We start from the raw sequence: 17,222 nt of genomic DNA on the forward strand, positions 1-17,222 counted from the left end.
ATGAAAGAAAACCAGATATCTCAAGTTAAGGAATTTAGTGCTTTTCTATGTATGGGAAGATGCAAGAGTCTGGGCTGACTGAAATCATTTCTTTCATATGCATCTTAGCTATCTGGGGCCAGAAATCCTGTAGTTTTCCTCAGTGCTCACCCTAAGGAGTAGCTGCAGCCTGATGAATGCCATCAAAGGTTTTGTTCTCCTCCCTGGTTGCCCTGGAGGGCTAGAATTGATGATTGCGACACCCTTGTTTATTGATATGGCAGGAAATACTCCATTTCTCACCACCCACACCTATCTTGAATCCATCTTTGGTTTCTTTCATTGTTCTGCTTTCCAACTTCCTGGGCAGCTCATAGCCTCCTAATTTAGACCAAATTCCTCAGTTTGAAGGTCAAGATCCTCTGTAAGTTGATCCAACCCACATTTCCCCAACAGTCATGGTGAAAAATAACTGCAGGAGGTGGGGTGTGAAGACACTGGATTCCAGTCTTGGATTGACTACAATCTTCCCAGATGACTGAATAAATCATCTAATCTGTTTCCACCTCCAGAAATTGAAGTATTGATCCTGACACTGCCTCATGGGATGCCATGATTTATAGCTAATTGTCCATCTTTACTGCTAACCCAGTGGAGCCAATGGACAGCGACCATACACATCACTGTATCCTTAGCACTCGCCACAGTGTCTGGGGTACATAGTTGTTGAATGAATGAATGAACAGCATGGTGTGGATTACCTGTGGTGAGACCCAGGTGATGCACCTTGCACTGTTCCCAGGAGGCTCGCCCAAATGGTAACTGTTGCTGTGCAGCCTACTAGTGAAGTGACTTTAGGCAAATACCCCTCTTTCTCTGGACATATTCATGGATCTGTACTAGGAGAGCATTGAAGGCACTTATTTACCGTATTATTAGGCAGAGCATACAGAAGGAGCTCAAAACATGTTTTCTTCGTGGATGATGCCTCTTCCAAGGCTCTGAATGGGGCGGCGGCTGCTGTCTAAACCAGTCTGAGTTTTTTTTCCTGGGGCCTGGTTCCACTCTGCCTTTCACCCTGAGGGGAAGACGGGGCCTCCTTCTGGTCCCTCCTACATTCAGTTCCCGAAGCCCGGCGGGTAAGTGGATCGGCAGGGCGCTCTCGGAAGGGGGAGCAGAAGCCCTAGGAGCAGAGATGGAACATGGATGGGTTTACGGGATGCAGGCAAAAAATGAGAGCAGGAAGGGGAGCGGGCTGGTTCCCGACCCGGGACCGGGCTGAGAGCCCCGCAGCTTGGGAGAGCGCCCCCGGGACCAGGGATGAGGAGCTCCAAGGGGGCGGGCCGCGTGAGCCAGGCCCGGGTCAGCGAGCGGCCGCGGGGCCGGGACACAGAGGGCGCCGGAGCCGAGGGCGGGGAATGTGGGGGTGTGAGTTGGCCCCGGGGATGCGAGCGGCCGCAGGGGAGGAGTCACTGGGGGAAGGACCCAGAGAGAGGACCCGGGGGCAGCGACAGGACGCGGGGTCAGTGCGGAGGGCGTGCGGGGCGCGCGGAAACGGCCTCGGGTGGGGTGCAGGGCGGGGAGCGCGCCTCGGGGGGCGGGGGGCGGCGCCGGCGCCGGGGGTGGGGGAGCGAGTTGGGCGGCTGCGCCGGCTCCGCTTCAGCCGCCGCCGCTAGGGCGCGGGGGGCGGGGGGCTCGGCGCCGCGAGCTCGGCCATTGTGGGAGCCGCTCCCCTCGGCTCGGCGGCGCTCCCCTCCGCTGCGCTCCTGCCCGGGGCGCGCCCCGCCACCGCCGTCTTCGCGGCCGCCTCCGCTGCCGCCGGTCCTCTGCCGCACGGGTTCCCAGGGTAAGGCGCGGGGCGCGGGGCTGGCGGCGGGCTCCCCGCCCGTCAGCTCGGGGTGCGCCGCGGCGGCCGGGGTGCGGTGCCTGCTCGCGCGGGGCGGCCGCGCCTGATCCGGGGTAACGGGCGGCAGCTGGAAGACTGGTTGACAGGCGCTGGCATCGCGGCCGGCCGGACCTCGCACCTGCAGCCCAGGCGGCGGGCGGCGGGCATCGCCGAGCGCGCGCCGGGATTTCCCTCGGCGGGCACTGCCCGGGCCAAAGGGAGGCGTGTTCTTTGGAAAAATGGGACACCGAGCCCTCCTGGGCCGGGCGAGAGGCCTGCGGGGGCGGGCAGGGCCTGGCGGGGAAGGTGGCTGCGGGGCTCCGGGTCTCGGCCGCTGGCCGGGGCGCCTGATCGGTCCCCGGTCGCGCGTCCGCATGGCGCGGCCCCGCTCTTTGTCAGCCGCGCGCGGCGGGCACGCGGGCCCACCCCAGTCGCCTCTGGCCCTTGGCGCGCCCTCCCCCGCCGTGGGGAAGGGGTGAGGGGGGAAGGCCAGCCACCCGAGAGCTGCAGGTGAGGTGCCAGTCGCCGACCTGGCCTGCGACCTTTGGAGTGGGTTGGGGGCGTGGGCGCGCGCTCCCGGGAATGGGGAATTGATGGAGCGGCTCAGGTGACCTAGGGGTGGGGCGACAGCCGCGAGGTCAAACAGGTGTTTGTGAGGGTCTGGAGACTGACCCGGGTAGAGCTGGAGAGACCGGTTCTCAGGCTGGAGGCCTTGGCTGAGCGGGCCTTTGTAGTAAAATGGGCGTCTCGGGGAGGAAGCAGGTGGTCTGACAGGAGGGGCGTTTTCCTGCCCGGGGCTGAGTATGGAGATGGAAGGACGACCCGAATTTCCCCGAGGTGGGGGCGGTCACTTATGCACCTGACTTGGCTAACGGAAACGGGAGGCGGACACCAGAAGGTAATGGGGCTTACATGCTAGAATAAAAGGCAGGGCTGTGCCAGGACCCAGGTCCTTTCCTTTCTGCCTTTCCGGGGCTGGATTCCTTCTTGATCTTCCAGGGCAAGAAGGCCCAAATGCTGCTGGCACAGGAGGTGCCCTGGCAGGGCTCTTCTGCCTGCCGGAGGCTGCCTAGAAGCCTCCTGCACCATTTGATGTTTCTTTTGTTATCTCTCCTCACTCTGTGCCTATGATGGGGATCTGCCAGTGACCCAGGAGGGGTTTCTGCCTCTTGCTGCCTCCAGGCTGAGATTCCCAGAATCCAGAAGGAGCTGTGCCCAGAGACCCATGGTGTCCAGACATTTGGGCCACCTCCCTGTCTCAGCACAGCCTTCTGTGCTGGTATTCCCCGTAAGGGAAAGGCGATGGTTTCCTGCCCTCCCTGGACCCTGGAGCCCCAGTGAGAGCTGTTTGCTTGGACTGGATTTGGGGTTGAAGGCATGTACCACAGGGGCTCTGATGAGGCCCTTGGGGTGGTGGGCCATGTATAGCAGATGGTTCTGGGAAGTGAACTTGACCTGGCTGAGGGAAGCCTGCCCAGTCTGGCTGGTGGAGCCCAGCTGGCCTCAGAGTGTTTGTGTTTCCACTCAGATCCCTCCTGTAGCTAAGCTGACCAGAAAAATGGACTTTCTGTACCACCTCCCCCACCTCCATGCTGTGCCAGTTATTTCTACAATAACCCCTTGGAATAGAATAGGCAAAGGAACATTTTATCCTATGCCTTGGGTGCCATGTATGGCACCAGCCAGTTTTTTTACATTTGCTATGTTCTTAAGACAGCAACTTAGAAGCTGAAATATTACCCCCATTTTGCAGATGGGGAAGCTGAGCTTCAGAGAAGTGAAATGACTTGCCTCGGATCACACCGATTTTAAGTGGCCAAACCAGAAACTACACCTAGGTCGGTCTTACTTCAAGTTTAGTACTTTTTAAACTTTTAAAAAATATATTTGCCAGAGGCAGTACAGGAGAAATCAAGAATTTCTGCCTTTTCTAACCTATGCTTTATATCATGCCTAACATTGAGATCATGCTTTAGCTTTTTGAAAATACTTCCCATCTGTTGCCCCGTTTTATCTTTACAACATTCCCGGGAGTTAAGTAGAACAGGAATGTAATAATAGATGATGTTTGTGAAGTGCTTATTGGATACCGGACTCTGTTAAGCACTTTACCTGCAAGATCTCATTTAGTCCATGCAAACAACCTTGTGAGGTAGTTGCTCTTACATCCCCCTTTTGTAGATGAGGATTCCGAGGCTCAAAGACGTTAAGTGACTTCCTCAGGGTCAAACAGCTAGTAAATGATGTGGTAGAACTTGCTGGGAAAGACTGAAGGCTGAAGAAGAGGGTGACAGAGGATGAGATGGTTGGATGGCCTCAGTGATTCAACGGACATGAACTTGGGCAGACTCCGGGAGACAGTGGGGGACAGGGAGACCTGGCGTGTTGCAGTACACGGGGTCACAAAGAGTGAGACATGACTTAGCGACTGAATAACAACAAATAACTTGAATCCAGATATTTGTATCCATGAAACCTGTAAGCTTAATCCTTCGCAAGTACCAGGTAACAGAAATAGTGCTTACTAGTAATAGGAGCTAACTTGTTCGTTTGTTTGGCCACACGGTGCAGGACCTCAGTTCCCACCAGGGACTGAACCTGTGCCCCCTGCCAAGGAAGTGCAGAATCAACCACTGGACCACTATGGATGTCCCCAGTAGGAGTTAACTTTTACAGTGTTTTAATATTTATGGACACCTTCACATACATTACCTCAGGTGATTTCTTCCAAGCCCCATGAATTAATTTTGCCGTGATACTTATCCCCATTTTCCAGATAAGGAAATTGAGGTTCAGAGAGGTAAAGAGACCAAGTCAGTGGCAGAACCAGGGTTAGAACCTCTGCCTCCCGAGTCCCAGCATTCATTTTGCAACCCCTTCCGTCTGTTCATGTGCACTCCTCTCCCCTACAGATCACTTCTCCAGGGGCTGCAGGCCCTCCAGCTGCAGCCCCGGCCTGGGCCATGTCTTCTTCAGATGAAGAAACACTCAGTGAGCGGTCATGCCGGAGCGAGCGGTCATGTCGAAGTGAGCGGTCTTACAGGAGTGAGCGGTCAGGGAGCCTGTCTCCCTGTCCCCCAGGGGATACCTTACCCTGGAACCTGCCACTGCATGAGCAGAAAAAGCGGAAAAGCCAGGACTCGGTGCTGGACCCTGCGGAGCGTGCTGTGGTCAGAGTCGCCGGTAAGAGAGGCCTGGACTGAGCTGGGTGCTGTGGGTGTCCTGGCTGGGGGTGGCATGGTGGAGGGGCTCTCCCCTGGGCTCTCCGACAAGCCAGCTAGCTGGAGTCCAGTTTGGAGTTATTACTACTGGAAAGATGGTGAAAAGACATTAAAGAAAAATTTGAAAGAAAGTCCGCCACTCCTAATCCCAGTGTGCTAACATGAGACCCGTTTTCCTTTTTCATCTTCTTCCCTACCTTGGTCCCCATGCAGTTGTATTTTCCATGTAGTTGCCTTCATGGCTCATGTGCCATAGTGAATCTGATTTTTTTCTACTCACTCCTACATCAAAAAGATTTTCCATATGACATCTCAGGCTTTATAGTTACCATTTTTAAAGGCTGTGTAATATTTCATGATTTTAAAAATCCTACTCATTTTTCTTCTTTGTGGGGGCCACAATAGACAATTGAGAAGGCAATGGCACCCCACTCCAGTACTCTTGCCTGGAAAATCCCATGGACAGAGGAGCCTGGTAGGCTGCAGTCCATGGGGTTGCTAAGAGTTGGACGCGACTAAGCGACTTCACTTTCATTTTCAATAGACAATGCTGCATTAAACATCTTTATAAATCAAAACATTTAACTTCATTGAGTTACTTCCTTGGAATAAAGTCCTTGGAGAAGGCAGTTTCACTCACATTGCCTTCTAAAAATGTGGTTCCTGTTTACCCTTTCTGCAGAGTGAAAGCTGGGGCTACTGCCCCTTTGCTGAGCAGCAGAACTGTTGCCAGGGCAGTGGTCACCAGCCCAGATGTTGGAGTCAGAGAGGGGAGGTGCTGGACTGTGGCCCCACCTCCAACCAGCTGTGTGATTCTGGGCAAGTCTCTCACCCCTGCCAGAGCCTCACTTTTGTCCTCTTGAGGATGCTTCCTGTGCAGGGCTCTTGTGAGGATTAGAGGAGAAAATGTATATAAAGCTCTTAGCACGGTTCTTGGCTCAGTAAAGGGGAAGCGCTCTCTCTGCTGCTTCCACCAAAGGCTGGATCCGGAGCTGCCTCCGTGGGTTGTGCTCAGCCTCTCAGGAGGCGTTGGTGCCAGAGTGCAGATAGAAAGACAGACAAAGCAGTGCCTGCAGCGAATTCAGTGACATCACCCACTTTCAATCCATCACCAAGGCCTGTCCTGCTCCCTCTTTTGCGTCCCTCAAACAATGCACCCTGCCCGCCTCCACTTTATCGTCTCTACCTGTACCACCAAACACCATCTGATAGTTCTCCTCCTTCCAGTCCTGCCCCATTTCCTCCACATGACTGGCAGAGTATTTTGTTCAAAAATCAAACCTGATTCTGTTCCTCAGCTGCTTACCAACCTTCTTTGGCTCTTCATCCCTGTGGGATAAAGGCTATATCAGACACCCATAAAAATTACCCCTACTCCCAGGTACCCTGCCACATGGAGCTGTTCCTCGACCCCCACAGATCAGACCTCCACGCCTGACCTTTCTTCTCTGCGAGGTGGTGGAAGCCCCCCTCCTCTCATAAGTGCCACCTCCTCTGTCCCTGTTGCCCCAGAGGTATCCAGAGTTCCCTCCTCCGCTCTTGTATTCATGCTTTTCTCTCCTCTGTGTTCCCTGGTACAGTAGAGCAGTTATCCCATGGGGTGCCCATCACTCCCTTAGAACTGTGAACAATTCCAGACCTTGTCTCATTGATTTTTTTTTTCTTGATGGTTTTACCCCCAGCTCCTTGCACAGAGCCTTGTGCATATTGGAGATCAACCAGTATTGAATGAATGAATGAAGGCAAGGAGTGTTGAGAGGATAATATGTGACAGATTGTGATCCAGGAACAGGCAGTGGGTTGTAATGGAAAGCTCGACAGGGAGAGGGCTATGTGGGCTCAAGTAATCAGGATGGGATTTGAGAGGAGTTGAGCCTCAAGAGAGGAGAACTGGAAGACAAGCTGGAGAGTTTGAACCCCTTTTGTGGACTTCCTTTGTGGCTCAGCTGGTAAAGAATCCACCTGCAGTGTGGGAGACCTGGGTTTGACCCCTGGGTTGGGAAGATCTCCTGGAGAAGGGAAAGGCTACCCACTCCAGTATTCTGGCCTGGAGAATTCCATGGATTGTACAGTCCATGGGGTCGCAGAGAGTCAGACACGACTGAATGACTTTGACTGTGGGCAGTAGGAAGCCCCTGAAGGAAGGACTCCTTGGTCCTTCTCAAGACCTCTGGGACAATGGCATCAGTCAGTGAAGTTTCAGAGCTGTCCCTGTGATGCAGGAGGGGTTTATTTGTTTCTAGCCTTGAAGGGCCCTCATCGAGGGGCCTCTGAACGCTCAAACCCCTCATTCCTCTGAAGGCAGCAGGGCAGAGGCCTTTTTCTCCCTTCCTCACACCCTCTAGCCCCATGCTGTATCGCCCATGTGCACAGATGTGGAGCCCGCGGATATGGGGGGTCAACTGTATCATATCAACTGATCTATAAGGGACTTGGGCATCTGTGGGTTTTGGTACCTCCTGGCGTTCTGGAACCAATCCCTTGCACACACTGAGGGATGATTGTACTTATAGATTCCTTTGTGATGAATTCCCCTCCCAGGCTTCTCTGAAGAGCCCCAAGGGATGATTTGCCTGCTGTTTAGCATTCTGAGTCTAGAACAGAAATGGACTCAAGGGGGCTCAATCCCTGAGGGTGCTGCTGGGTCCACTGAACCATGGGACAGGCAGGCCCTGTGCTGTTTCGGGCACTGGGACTGATCTTCTTTACATCCTGACATTGCCATGTGACTGTCTTGGGGAGGGGGCTGGGCCAGTGAGGCTGAAAATGGGGAGACTGTGCCGTGGTTAAAAATAACTTGTGTGCTGCAGTTGGGCGTGTTTCGTTAGCAGGAGAGAGGCGAGGCAGCGGAGGAGAGGCGGGACTGCTACTTCAGGGCCCCGGCTGAAATCTTCCTGTGATTTCAGAGCCTGGTGGGGGTTCTACCAGAGTAATTAAGAAGGCAGCCTTCCTTCTCTGGCAGTTGCTTCCTGTGAGGGCGGGAAGGGCACGTTTGGGAGACCCTGTGTGCTCTGAAGCTCTCTGAAGTTAGAACTTACATTCGGGGAGGAAATGAAGTCAATCTTATCCTGGAAGCCAGCTGAAGCCTGTGTAATTTTCTCCTCCCTGTGGGCCTGGGTTCTGAAGCAAAGTAGGGGTGTCAGAGTCAGTCTCACCAAATATACAGACTGCCCCGGTGCCTGGCCTACTCGGCGCGCTGCACGGGTCTCAGGGCCTCCCTCATGCTGGAGAGGTGAATGGGGGACCCCTGATGATGACACATGTCAGATGGAGAGGCATGTTGGGCTGACAAAACTGCTGATTTCAAGTCTACAAAATCAGAACAGGTTCTAGGGGCCCCACACATGCTATAACCAATTCTCCCCGTCCTCATCCTTTCCCTCCATTTTTTTCTTTCTCTCTACCTTGCTAGAGAGAAATACCTACCTATTCTCAACTCCTTAAGCCCAGCCACACCAAAGTGGAACATTAGTCGTTAACAAGAAAACCTTGTTTCTGTTGATCATAGAGATTTCATGATAACAGCACGTTAGGTGGGACCCGTGTTAGAGTCTGAGGTCCAGAGGATTTAAGGGACTTGCCTGGAGTCACACAGGACCAGTAGACCCAGATCGTCTAACTCCAGGTACATTGCTGTTTCCATTCCCTTAGGCAATACCTGACAACCAGGCCAGCTGGATTTTTCTGCTGGCTACAATCTAAATAGCTGACTGGGCCTCCAGACTCACCAGAGAGTCATTCTGGTCACCTCTGGGAGAGGCTTCACAATCCTGAGCTATAGAAAAAAGCAAAGACGAAGATCTAGTGGAGTTTGCCTCTTCGGAGCCTTTAGCTCTCTGTTATTGAACAGCAATAGAAATACCCTTATTCATTGGTGAAGGGTGGGCAGGGCCACGTGGAAGGGGGGATCTGGGGAGGGTACTTGGGCAAGGAGCCCAACCCCACAGGCTAGAAGAGGGCAGAGGAGTGAAAGTTGTATCCCTCGGGGCTTGTGAAGCCTGGGGGAGAAAAAACCAGTGTAGGACCCTAGTCACATGGCTGGACACCGCACGACTCTAGGGGGCGCCATTCAGCTTTTGTTATTGTAAATTTGTATTTTATTGTGGCAAGTTTCCTGCAGATGGCAGTAAAGTGTCTGATAGAAGGGACCCTGTTTGGGCTAGGGGCTGGGCTGGGGGCAGGAGGGATTCCTCATCTACCTACCAATCAGGAATTCAACCATGTAACGTCATATATTCAGGACTCTCCCTGTTCTTGGCATTGATACTTAAAGAGACTGAAAATGGAATCACTTCTTCATGGAACTAGTTCAGAGGCCAGAAGGGAAAAAATAATTACTTTCCTGTATGTGTTGTGAAATAGGGCTTCCTAGGTGGCGCAGTGGAAGAGAATTGCCTGCCAATGTAGAAAACGCAAGAGATGGGGATTCCATCCCTGGATCCGGAAGATCCCCTGAAGTAGGAAATGGAAACCCACTCCAGTATTGTTGCCTGGGAAATTCCATGGTCAGAGGATCCTGGAGGGCTACAGTCCATGGGGTTGCGAAGAATCGGACATGAATGAGCAACTGAACATGCACACATGCATTGTGAAAAGGGGGAGCACAGGGACTCAGGGCTGAGGCATGGCCTCCCATGAGCCAGTAGAAAGCATCTGTAGGATTTGTTCCTGGGAGCCCTTCAGCAGGTGCTTGTGAAATCATCATCCCCAGCATCTGTTCCAAGGTGGTCTCCCCCAAGAAGCCTTCCCTGATTTCTCCACCAGTCAGACAGCAATTGTGTCTCTAAGCCTTGTTTCAACTGGCCTTCTGTTAAAGCTCATTGTTTCCAGGTGTGTTTCCCTCACCAGATCTAGAGCTCACTGTAGTCAGGAGGCCCATCTCACCCTTCCTGGTTTTGCCCCAAGATCTCACTCTGAGAATGTGGGCTCTGGAAGCTAATGGCTCTGTGAGGGCTGTGAAATTCAACTTGATGCTGGGGTTTGCTCCTGCCTTTGAGCCTAAGCTCAGCTACTGGAGTGATTCAAGGGCTCACCCCTGGGGAGACAGCCTCGAGAGCGCTTGCCTGGTCAGGGCAAGAAGCTTGCTTCTTTGTGCCCGTGTGTCTCTCCTCCAGGATGGAAGCTCTCAGATGGTTCCTGTTGGCTTGGTCATTCATTCATTCGGTTAAAAAAGTGGGTTTAGCCCCAGCTGTGTGCCGGGCACTGTGGAGACAAGTGAATCTGGAGTCAGAAAACCCGAGCGAATGATTTTATTTCTTTGGGCTTCAATTTCCTTATCTGTACAAGGGAGGTGATGACATCTGATTTGAATGATCATTGGATGAGAGTCAAAACATGCCAGACAAACATGGGTTAACATGTCTGATACTGCACCTGGTGTGTCATTCCTTGCTTCTCCCTGGACAGCTAGAGGAGACAGTGGGGAGGGACCCCAGGAGGCCAGCAGTTTCCTAGGTGAGCAAGGAAGAGGCCCCAGTCTCTTAGTCTTGTACCTTTTTTTGTTCACTCCAGGGCTTTGTCAAAGAGCAGATGGAAGTGTGTGTGCGCGTGTGTGTGTGTCTGTGTTTCTGGCCAAGCCATGATGGGAAGAATGGGATGCGGGGGTGGGGAGGATGGATGCCTAAAAATTCCACTGGGAATCCCTCCTCCCGAGCCCAAGGAGCCTCCTCCTCCTCTCCGGCTCCTCTGCTTCTTACTGGCAGTATCCTCAGAGTCCCAGGCCCTGTCCTGGAGCTCCGTTTCAGTAGCAGGAGAGATGAACAGGAGAGAGTCCCTGAAAGTGGGGCAGAATGAATTGTAGCTACACACCACCGGCTCAGCTCCAGCTCTTTGAAAGTGAATCTGGGTCACATTAGCTGCAGGGATGGAAAGCGACCACGTGGGCAGAATTCTGTGCAAGCAGCAGAAAAGACAGCCAAGCTGTCCTTTCTCTGAGGCTCAGGGTCCCTGTGGGACCCCCAGCTGGTCAGGGAAGGTGGTTGTCACATTGTGAGGTGCCATCTTTATGTTGCTGAATTCCCATCATGCTTTTTGAGTGGCTTCCCAGGTGACACAGAGGCAGGTTTGGAGTGGCAGTCTGACTCACGCCCTTTCTATTCTGAGAGCAGCCTAGAACCGAGGTTAGGAATGCGGAGGAAGGATTGGTTAACTTGGGGGGCTGTGGAAGGCTGCCATTTCTCAGCCCCAGGGGTTTTGATGCCTCCAGAGGGGCTGACAGTACAGCAGGGTCAGGGGCTGCACTTGTCTTTTATTCCAGTGGTCCTTCCCCTGGGGAAAGGTCTGTGAACACACCTGGTGTGAATGTTAAGAATCTATCATCACCATCTTGCTGTCTCAAGCCTGGCCGGTTGCTGTGGCTAGGACCTGCCGTGATTTGGCCCTGGGGCTGCCTGTTGCCACCTGTCAGGTAGAAGCTGGCCAGCTTCCTGGCTGTGCCTTGGCTTCCCTGCAGGAGCAGAGCTGGTACTCCTGGCTGTAATCTCCGCCCAGACTTAGGATGCTGCTGCAGAGATGGTCTGGAAGGCCCTGTAACCTGAGGGGTGATTATGGGCTGACATATCTGTCCTCAGCTATGTCCCACCCCTACCCCAGAAGGTACCAGGCTTTTGCCTTTGGGTCAAGGGGAGGTTTCTGCCTGGAGCCTCACTGGGTGTATCTCTAGGCATCCTCTTCCCTTCTCATTCCATCTTCCTTTTCTCTTTTCCTAAATTTCCATTCATTCACTCCAAGGAATGGCTTTGGGAGTTGGCTGGAGTCCCGGGTCCATCACTTCATCAGGTGGGTGACCTGAGTAGTTACTAACTTCACCGAGCCTCACTTTCTCACAGTTAAAACGAGGGCACAAAAATGCCACTGCCAGGTCTCGCAGGTGGATTAACTGAGATAATGGAGGTGAGGGACTTGGCCGTGCCTGCTGTGCAGTCAGACTTGATACACGTTAGCTATTCTCATCAGTATCATTCATTCGTGCACTTGTGCACTGATTTATGATTTGTTGATTCATCCCTTTGCTCATTCATTGTTCATTTAACCATATTCCTAGGGCTGCTGTGTGGGCTTCCTAGGTGGGGCTAGTGGTGAAGAACCTGCCTGCCAATGCAGGAGACATAAGAGATATGGGTTCAATTCTGAGGTAGGGAAGATCCCTGGAGGAGGGCATGGCAACCCACTCCAGTATTCTTGCCCGGAGAATCCCATGGACAGAGGAGCCTGGTGGGCTACAGTCCAATGGGTCACAAAGGGTTGGACATGACTGAAAGCACACACCCTCACCCAGGACTGCTGTGTGCTAGACTCAGAGTGGGGTTTAGAACCCAGTTCCAGCCTGTGAAGGCAGCTAGGATGCAGCATGAACTGTGCACCATGCTGCCCAGAATTGTGAGGCTGTTCTCAGAGGGAAGGGCTTCCTCCTACTTCTGCCCTGCCTCCCAGCTTAGAGCAATGATGGCATTTGATCTGCGACTTGGAAAAGAGATAGGAATTTGTCAGGACAACCTGAAGAGAGAGGGTATGTCCCTGTTGCTTGGTTCTGTTCTTGCTCTCCTTTCTTTGGCCTCAGTAGAAAGGATGAAAGGGAGGTGAAGAGAGAATAGTTGATGGGAGTTAGGATGAAGGAATCCACAGGGTGGTTTGGGGAGTTGAACTCTGGACTCAGTCCAGGAGCTCCTGAGAGCTGATGCCAGCTGGGATCCCCTAGTAAACAGTAGCGGGAAAAGCAACTGTGTTTTGAGTTTGAAACGTGTGCCAGGCATGAACATGTATTGTTTAATCCTTATGGAACCTTGGAAAGTTGTTGCTATTCTCCCTTTTTACAGAAGAGGAGGTTGAGGAACTTGTTTGAGCTCATACAGTTGGCCGATAGTGGAACTGGGATGCAGTACTGAACCTGCACAGCATCCCTGAAACATAACATGGGCACGTGCCCTTTGGAGATGCTTATTGCCGGCGTTCAGGTTGGCCTAACTCCAAATCCCCTGCCTTCTGCAGAACACTTCAAACATATACTATAAAGCTCTGAGAATACAATAGTCTCCCATTACCCAGATTCAAGAATTATCAATTCATGGCCAATCTCAGTTCATAACATCTCCCAATTCTGCTTCCCCAGTTACATAGATGTACATTCCAGAAATCACATACTTTCAGCTCCCACAGGTAGTGGCTCAGTGGTAAAGACTCTGCCTGCCAATGCAGGAGACATGGGTTTGATCCCTGGGTCGGGAAGATCCCCTGATGTAGGAAATGGCAACCCACTCCAGTATTCTTGCCTGGGAAATCCCATGGACAGAGGAGCTACAGTCCATGGGGTGGCAAAAGAGTTGGACACAACTTCGTGACTAGACGATAACATCTCCCACACTTCTTAACTATTCCCTTGCCTTTCCCCCCGTAGGAAGTATATCAGTTTAGTTGCTCAGTAGTTCTGTCTGAAGTCTGGCCAAGTTCCACGGAACCATTTCACAGAAGGGTGAGGAGGGATTTTTGACTCCTGGCCCAGGGGTGTGTCAGCGTCGCTTGTCTGATCCTCAGTTCCTCCCGGCTTGAGGTCCATGCCCTGCTTCCCAGACGCACAGAGCTAGGCTGGAGTGCACCTGGTTCTGTGAAATCTTGATTTCTGAGGGTGGTGTCTGTCTGGTTTGCCTAAAATACTTCAAATCCACAGACCCTGGGTTTGAATCAGCACCCTGCCAATGTACTTGAGGAAAGTACCCCCAAAATAGATTTTGGAGGGTTTGGTCTTGAGAAACTAAAGTTGAGATGCTAAAGGAGTGAAATCTTTTAAAACCACGTGCCGTCCTGTATTCTGTCGCTTCAGTCCTGTCCGACTCTTTGCTACCTAATGGACTGTGGCCTGCCAGGCTCCTCTGTCCATGGGATTCTCCAGGCAAGAATACTGGAGTGGATTGCTGTGCCCTCCTCCAGATCTTCCCAACCCAGGAATTGAACCTATATCTCTGGCGTCTCCTGCATTGCAGGCAGGTTCTTTACCCACTGAGCCACCCGGGAACCCCTAGAGGGGAGGAATTCTGTTCATGTGCGTATCTATGTAACTCAGCCCCAGGTCTATGCTGTCACTGCTGAATTGTTCCATGTGACTCTGATCTTCCGCAGGAGTAGCCCCTGCTCTCTAAACCTGAGGTAGTATAAGCTGGGGAGATGTTTCAAGTGGAAGGGAGCTTTATAGGTTACAAGCCACACCTCCTAATTTGGGGAGCCTCCCAATTCCCCAAGGGGTCCAGACTGCCTGTGGCCCTGTTTGGTAGGAACTTCAGAGGCCCCCCACCCCGCCGGATGAGGCCCCTCCTGACCCAGAGCAGGAAGGGAGATTGGGTGTGGTCCAGTACACGGGGCTCATGGCCTAGATTCCTTAAAAAAAGAAAATAAAACATATTCACAGAGACTGGGAGATCGGAGAGGGGCCAGTACCTTTCCAGCTTCTACTGATATGTTTCAAGTGCTAAGCTTTGTGCTTAGGTTCTTCTATGCTTTGTTTGACCTAATCCTTGAAATAACTTGAGGAGGCAGACGTGCTGCAATAGAGGAAACAAACCCAGAGAGTTGGGTAACTTGCTCAAGGCTTCCCAGCCAGTGAGGGACCAAGCTGGGAATGGCACTAGCTCTGCCTAGGGTAACCCACTGCCTCCCCCATTACAAGGAACAGTAGTTTAATAATAGCTAACATCTGTGTGCCACTTCAAGGTTCACGGAATGTCTTAACACCCATTATCTCCAAGGAGCCTCAGGAAGCCCGGGGTGGGCAAGTTATTCCACGCCCCTTTGAGACAACTGCCTATCAGGGGTCCAGCTTCTGCTCATTTCCTCCAGTAAGGATTGAAGAGTCTTTGGCATTGGCTCTGATAAGCCAGAGGAGAAGGCCCAGGGAGAGGCTGAGGTGGAGAGACTTGGCCAGTTGCTATGGTAACCCAGATGGCTGAGTAACCATTTTGAGGGTTGCTATGGTGACAGGGTGATGGGCTGCTGGGTGGCTGGGATCTTGTCTTTCTGGGTGGCTGGCACCATCCAGGCCTCATAAATTAGTGGTGTTGTACTTTCTGAAAGGAAGAGGGCAGCATGATAGTGGGCAAATTCCTACCCCAGAAGCAGATTTGGGAACTTTAGGCAAAGTTTAGCAAGGGTTTCCAGGGGCTGGGCTGAAAAGGAGCTTTGGCTGGGACTAGCTAAAGCTAATGTCTAAAAAGGATGGTGGGGCTGGGCCTGGAGGTAGGTCTTCTAAGCCTAGAACTAGATTTTCTTCCAAGAGTTGACCAATGGATAGCCCCTTTAGTGTCTGTTTGTCTGGTTGGCTGGCTCCTGCTACTGTTAGGGCAAAGGAGACAGTGTACCTTTGCAAAGAGGATCAGAGAAAACACACACACACACACACACACACCCTCCCTATTAGCAAGTAATTTATTTATAAAGCAGCAATTAACACATGTAAAATAATGCATCATGAGCCAAACTGAAGAAGTGCTAGGAGTAAGCTTTCCAAAGGCTGGAGGAGCACCAGCAGGAGAAATGATTTGCACTTCCCTCTTTCCTCTCTCTGCACAACCTGCCCTCAGCTCTCGGCCACTGAGTGGACACTGAATTGGACTCAGTTGTCTTGAATCGCAGATCTAGTTCACAGCCCCCACCTCTGTGTGATTTCAACAAGGCACGCATGCCTTCAGCAAATATTTACTGAGCACCCACTAGGTGCAAAGCATTGTGTTCGGCCGTGTGACGAAGAAAGTGAAATCAATTCTTCTGCCTCAAAGAACTTGTGAACCAGGGCACTAGGAGGCAGTGATGTAGATAGATATGCACAGTATATGTGGTTGCCCCAGGAATGGGGAAAGAATTGGTTTGTGGTTGGGATTTTGAGAAGAGCCTCTTCTATCTGAATTGACTAAAAAATAACCTCAGGTCGTTTTCAGGTGAGCTTTTACAAGATGCGCAGGGGATCATTAGATGGAATTGGGGTGGAGGACGTTCCAGGTGAAGGTTCTGAGTTTGATTGTTAGGGATAAGGGAAATCAGACTGTAAAGGAAGGTAGATGTCAAAATATGGAGGACTTTGAATTCCGGGCAGAGATAAGGGAAGCTGTGAGAGAAGCATACTTTCTTAAATACCCTTGCCTTCTAGGGAGTCAGAAGCCACAGGCAGCTGAGTATTTTAGGATCATCTGGTTCAGTCATTCATGCATTTAATCAAAAGTTAAAACAAATATTTAATCAGTGCCCTCTAGGCCAGGTCATTTGCTAAATGCTAAAGACCCCGTGGTGAACAAGACACACAAACAACAGCCCTCAGGGAGCTAGTGACTTAGTAAGGAAGGAAGACACTGAACCTGTAACTTCAGTGTGATGGTTATTACCTAAGGGGAGTAGAGAGGCAGGAGGGCCTACTAATCCGAGAGATGAAGGCTGGCTTCCCTGTGGGATTTTCAGCAGAGGCCTGAGCAGGAGCGAGCCAGGATAAAGAGAGCAGTGGAGGGTTCTGGCCTGGGAGAAAAGCACGTGGGAAGGCCTTGAGGCAAGAGAACCCATAGGAGGTGGTGAAAGAAGTTGAGCCTTAGGGAGAGAGGCACCTGGTGAGGCTTTTAAGAAGGAGAGGACACTCAGAGAAAAATAGGGCTTTATTTACTTGCATTACCCCTTCCCACCACTAGATGCCCTTCGGAGTACACCTTGTCTCCTTCAGCCTCCCCATGGCAGCCTCTTTGGAAATGCAACAGCAGTCTCACTATTGGAGCAAAGGAAAATCATAGACCAAAAGGCGAGAGCCTCAGAGTTGTCCCAATTGTGTGGTCTGGCTATAAATTTAGACGGTTGCTTGGAAAAAACCAAAAACCTCCCCTTCCTAGGCTTCATTCTTCCCATTACCCCCCACCCCCCCAGCAGCCGCTTTGTTCCTCTATCCTTGTAAAATTTTCTCTGTATAAAACGGGAACATCAGCCAAACATGTGGACTTCCCCTTTTCCATTCATTAGAAGAATGCATTACTTCAAAATCTCTTGGGAGCATTTAAATGCAAATCGTGTCAAGAAGCCCTTCTAGCCACAACCCAAACCAGAACTTTCTTCCTTAATTACCATGCTTCTTAATGGCATCTCAACCCCTTGCCCTCTCCCCCGGATCACCCCCCAGGCCT

At 51.9% G+C, this 17,222-nt stretch overlaps 1 protein-coding gene across 9 annotated transcripts in view; it reads left to right on the forward strand.

The window, feature by feature from the left end:
* Positions 1 to 1,347: 1,347 nt before the first annotated feature.
* MACF1 (microtubule actin crosslinking factor 1) overlaps positions 1,348 to 17,222 on the forward strand; it is a 340,643-nt gene continuing 324,768 nt past the window's right edge. For 6 of the 9 annotated variants that reach the window (XM_086380225.1, XM_086380415.1, XM_086380366.1 and 3 more), the window contains exons 1-2: positions 1,348 to 1,501; positions 4,777 to 5,047. In XM_086380225.1, the coding sequence (XP_086236351.1) occupies positions 4,828 to 5,047 (220 nt within the window). In that variant the 5' untranslated portion in view covers positions 1,348 to 1,501; positions 4,777 to 4,827. Of the gene's footprint in view, positions 1,502 to 1,690; positions 1,826 to 4,776; positions 5,048 to 17,222 lie in introns of those variants that run through there. The other 3 variants (XM_086380206.1, XM_086380233.1, XM_086380217.1) reach the window with 3 other exon arrangements.

Source organism: Bos grunniens, chromosome 3 (genome assembly GCF_055505025.1).
Source record: "Bos grunniens cultivar Pamir isolate PY7600 chromosome 3, Bosgru_T2T1.0, whole genome shotgun sequence".
Lineage (NCBI taxonomy): Eukaryota > Metazoa > Chordata > Mammalia > Artiodactyla > Bovidae > Bos > Bos grunniens.